The sequence below is a fragment of the Bufo gargarizans genome, chromosome 7, assembly GCF_014858855.1.
Source record: "Bufo gargarizans isolate SCDJY-AF-19 chromosome 7, ASM1485885v1, whole genome shotgun sequence".
In the NCBI taxonomy this organism is placed as follows: Eukaryota; Metazoa; Chordata; class Amphibia; order Anura; family Bufonidae; genus Bufo; species Bufo gargarizans.
In genome coordinates, this window is record NC_058086.1 from 91,545,266 (window position 1) to 91,548,605 (window position 3,340).

A 3,340-nucleotide genomic window follows, 5' to 3' on the forward strand; every position below is an offset into this window, starting at 1 on the left:
CATATACTGTTTGGGACATTCTTTTTTTGTTCCCTTTGGGACCGTCTTTGTAGTTTGTGGGTGCTCTTTCATGTGTATATATGGCTACCTTAAAGCCTATTCACAGACAAGCAGGAATCATGATCTGTTGTGGTGTGTTGGTGTGGACTCACTGGAGTCTGGACACTGTTCATTTTGCAGGATTGCATAGCGTTAGTATACTGATTTATAATGCTGTGCGTCTCTGCATGGCCTTACTTCTACAGAATTATACTGACAGCATAACCAAACCATCAGGGATTCTGTCAAAGTAAGGTCAGGCCCTAAGACACACAGCATTCTTCTAAATCGGTACTTAGAATGTGCATTCCTGCAACACAAGCAAATCCATAATAGAGAATCATGCACAGTGACAGTCACACACACAGAGCATGATTCCTGCACAACAGGACACGACACACTGGTGACGGTCTCTCGTCTGACTGCACTGACTGACTGAACTAGCCAGGTCTAAAAAATTAGTCCTATTTAGCCGACATATTGTTTTCTTCATTGGTTATTTTGCTCTCCCAGAATGGGATTTAAAATGCTTTACTCATTTTTACTAAGAAATATTAAATTTGATACAGTACTGGGTTTCAGTCTTCCACGCAAACCACCTGTTATCAGCCCACCCTTGGACCACATTCTTTCACTCGCTACTGCAGTTGCTTGAATTGCTAAATACTTTTTGGCCAAGACACATAGCAGCGGCAGTCTTTTGATTTCAGAGGAATGTTTCCACCACTGCAGTGGTTTAGTGTTTAGAGGTTCCACTGCAAGAGAGAAATACAGCTCCATTTCAGCTGTGGGGTTTAAAGCTGCCTCGTCACACATCTGAGTATTGGCATTTAATTTATTGTTCTTAGACAGAAAAAAAGCGAGACCTCTAGCCCTATCAAAACTGTTTTCATTGGAAGTACTGGAACTTTCACCAGATGGCAATGACTGTGACTTAGACGTAATGCTTGACTGAATCTGAATGAGCTCATTTTCAATGCACTGTTTAGTGAGGCTAGGATCAGCACTGACATTTAATTTATAACGGGGATCAAGAGCTGTACAAATCTCAAGTACAGACATTGTTTGGCTATCACTATACTTGTCTGTAAGTTTTACTTTGGCTCTTCTTTTCATTTTTTCCAACATCTCTGTATCCGTATCCCTTTGATTGAACACACTGCTGTACAGTGTATCTAGCAATGGCAAAAGAGAGCTGCTGGTTACCTCCTCCTCCCCACTTAACAGGTCAGTCAGATCACTAACTTCTTTTAGGAGAGACAAACACTCAGACAATACATTTCTGTCTGACCAATTCAGCTCAAGATGGCCTGTTTGTGTGTTTTCTGTAAGAACAGCATTGATCAAATCTTTTTGATCCCAGATTCTGGACAGCATGTTATATGTCGAACCCCATCTAGTTTTGCAGTCACCAACTATTTTCCGGTTAGGTAAATTTTGCTCTGTTTGCTTCTCGCATAACCTAAGCTGAAGTTTCCACGAGGAACTAAATGAGGAAACTATTAAACGGCATTTCCGGATGACTGCTTGACAGCGATCATCATCTAGTGAAGCCATTACAGCTAAATGTAGGCAATGGCCAAAGCAAGGTATTCTTTTCTGACTTATCTCCCTCAAAGCCTTTACTATATTTGAACCATTGTCGGTTGTAAACGCAGTTACTTTGTCTTGAGGGATTTCCCATTGGGATAAGACATTTTTAATAGCCACAGCCAAATTAGCTGCAGTATGTGCTTCAGGCATATAGAATGTATCAAGCGAACGACATACAAGGTTAAAGTCGTTATCTACCCAATGGCTGGTCACAGTCCAGTAAGGATCAAACGATCCTTGGGACGTCCACCCATCACATGTAAGTGAAATGTTGCTGTGGTTTAAAGTTTCACTAACTTCAAGTTGTACTTTTGTAAGTACATCATGGTACATTTTTGGGATAGCTACAGATGAAAAATATTTTCTATCTGGAATTTCATAACGGGGATTAAGTGTTTTGATCATGTTATGGAATGGTTCTTTTTGTACTGTATACATTGGCATCATATCTTTAACCAGCCATTTAGTGATGGCGTGTGTACATTTTTTCCATTCTGGGGAAGAGCGGTCATATGGACGTCTTTTGTCCCACATTTCTTTAATATTTGTTGTTGGTTGTGTTAACTGACCTTTGTCAGAATCACACAGCCTTTTTCCTCTACCTATTTTTAATGGATTTTTATTTTTTTTCAATTCAGTTACTATTTGGTACTCTTTTGGGTGATGAAATTGTAAGTGGGAGGTCAAATTTGATGTATTACCACCCTTGGCTTTTACATGTTTCCTACATTGGCGGCAAATTGGATCACCATCAACTATACTGTTCTTCTCCCCGCCCCCAGCATCCCTTTTTTCAAAACCAAAAAATTTCCATACTGGAGCTGAGCAATTTGGTTTTACTACAACCTCTTCTTGGCTGGTTTGCTCTGTTTCATCTGGTAGAAGAACTAGAACACCTTGACTGCTGGAAGTCTGGCTCTGATGAATCTGACTGTTGCTGGTCATGTTTCTCCTTTTTCACGGTATTCTGGTAATGGTCACGGTCACCTTGTGGACAGTGGACTAACCGTTGTCCTTGATCTATGATGTAGTGGTATACTAGTCTCTCTCTCTATCTATTTGGTGTTTGCTGGTTAGTTAACTTTCCTATAAAAACAAAAAGATAAAACTTCTTAAAAAAAATTCTTATGGCTCTCTAGACTGTCATTACACAGTCTAGTGTCAAATCTGCTTTACTGTCTAGTTACTATACTATAAAACCTTTGCTGTGTGTGGATGTCAAGATTGTTGCATCTTTTCATTTTGTTTAGGATTATTACTTACTCAGATATTCTCTGTTTTCTGGGTGAGGCTCAAGTGCCAACTGTAACTTCAACACGCAGCAAATTTGGTGACAGACTGGATCCCTTTCACTGTCCTGTCTGGTGGTGGTCGTGGGTGTCTGACTGGTGGCCGTGGTCCTCAATCCTCCTCGGTCAGTGGGCTGGGGAGGCCCTCTGTGTCTCTGGTACAAGGAGACAAGACACTATAGTCCTTCTGACTGACTCTTTATTCTTGCAATCGTTGCGGGTCCAAATTTGGGACCCTCAACGATCAACACTTTTGATACGTCACTATGACATATCAAAAGTGTTCAAGTGCAGCAGTTACTATTACTAACTTACTAGGGATTATTACTTACTGAGATAGTCTCTGCTTTCCGGGTGAAGCTCGCTCAAGTACTGCCAACAACACGCAGCAAATTTGGTGACAGTTGGATAACTTGGAT

At 40.7% G+C, this 3,340-nt stretch overlaps 1 protein-coding gene across 1 annotated transcript; it reads right to left on the reverse strand.

Moving 5' to 3' along the window:
• Window positions 1-570: 570 nt before the first annotated feature.
• Window positions 571-2,577, reverse strand: LOC122944175 (E3 SUMO-protein ligase ZBED1-like). Its single transcript, XM_044302405.1, has one exon. The coding sequence runs from the start codon at window positions 2,575-2,577 to the stop codon at window positions 571-573; it is 2,007 nt and encodes a 668-aa protein (XP_044158340.1).
• Window positions 2,578-3,340: the final 763 nt, after the last annotated feature.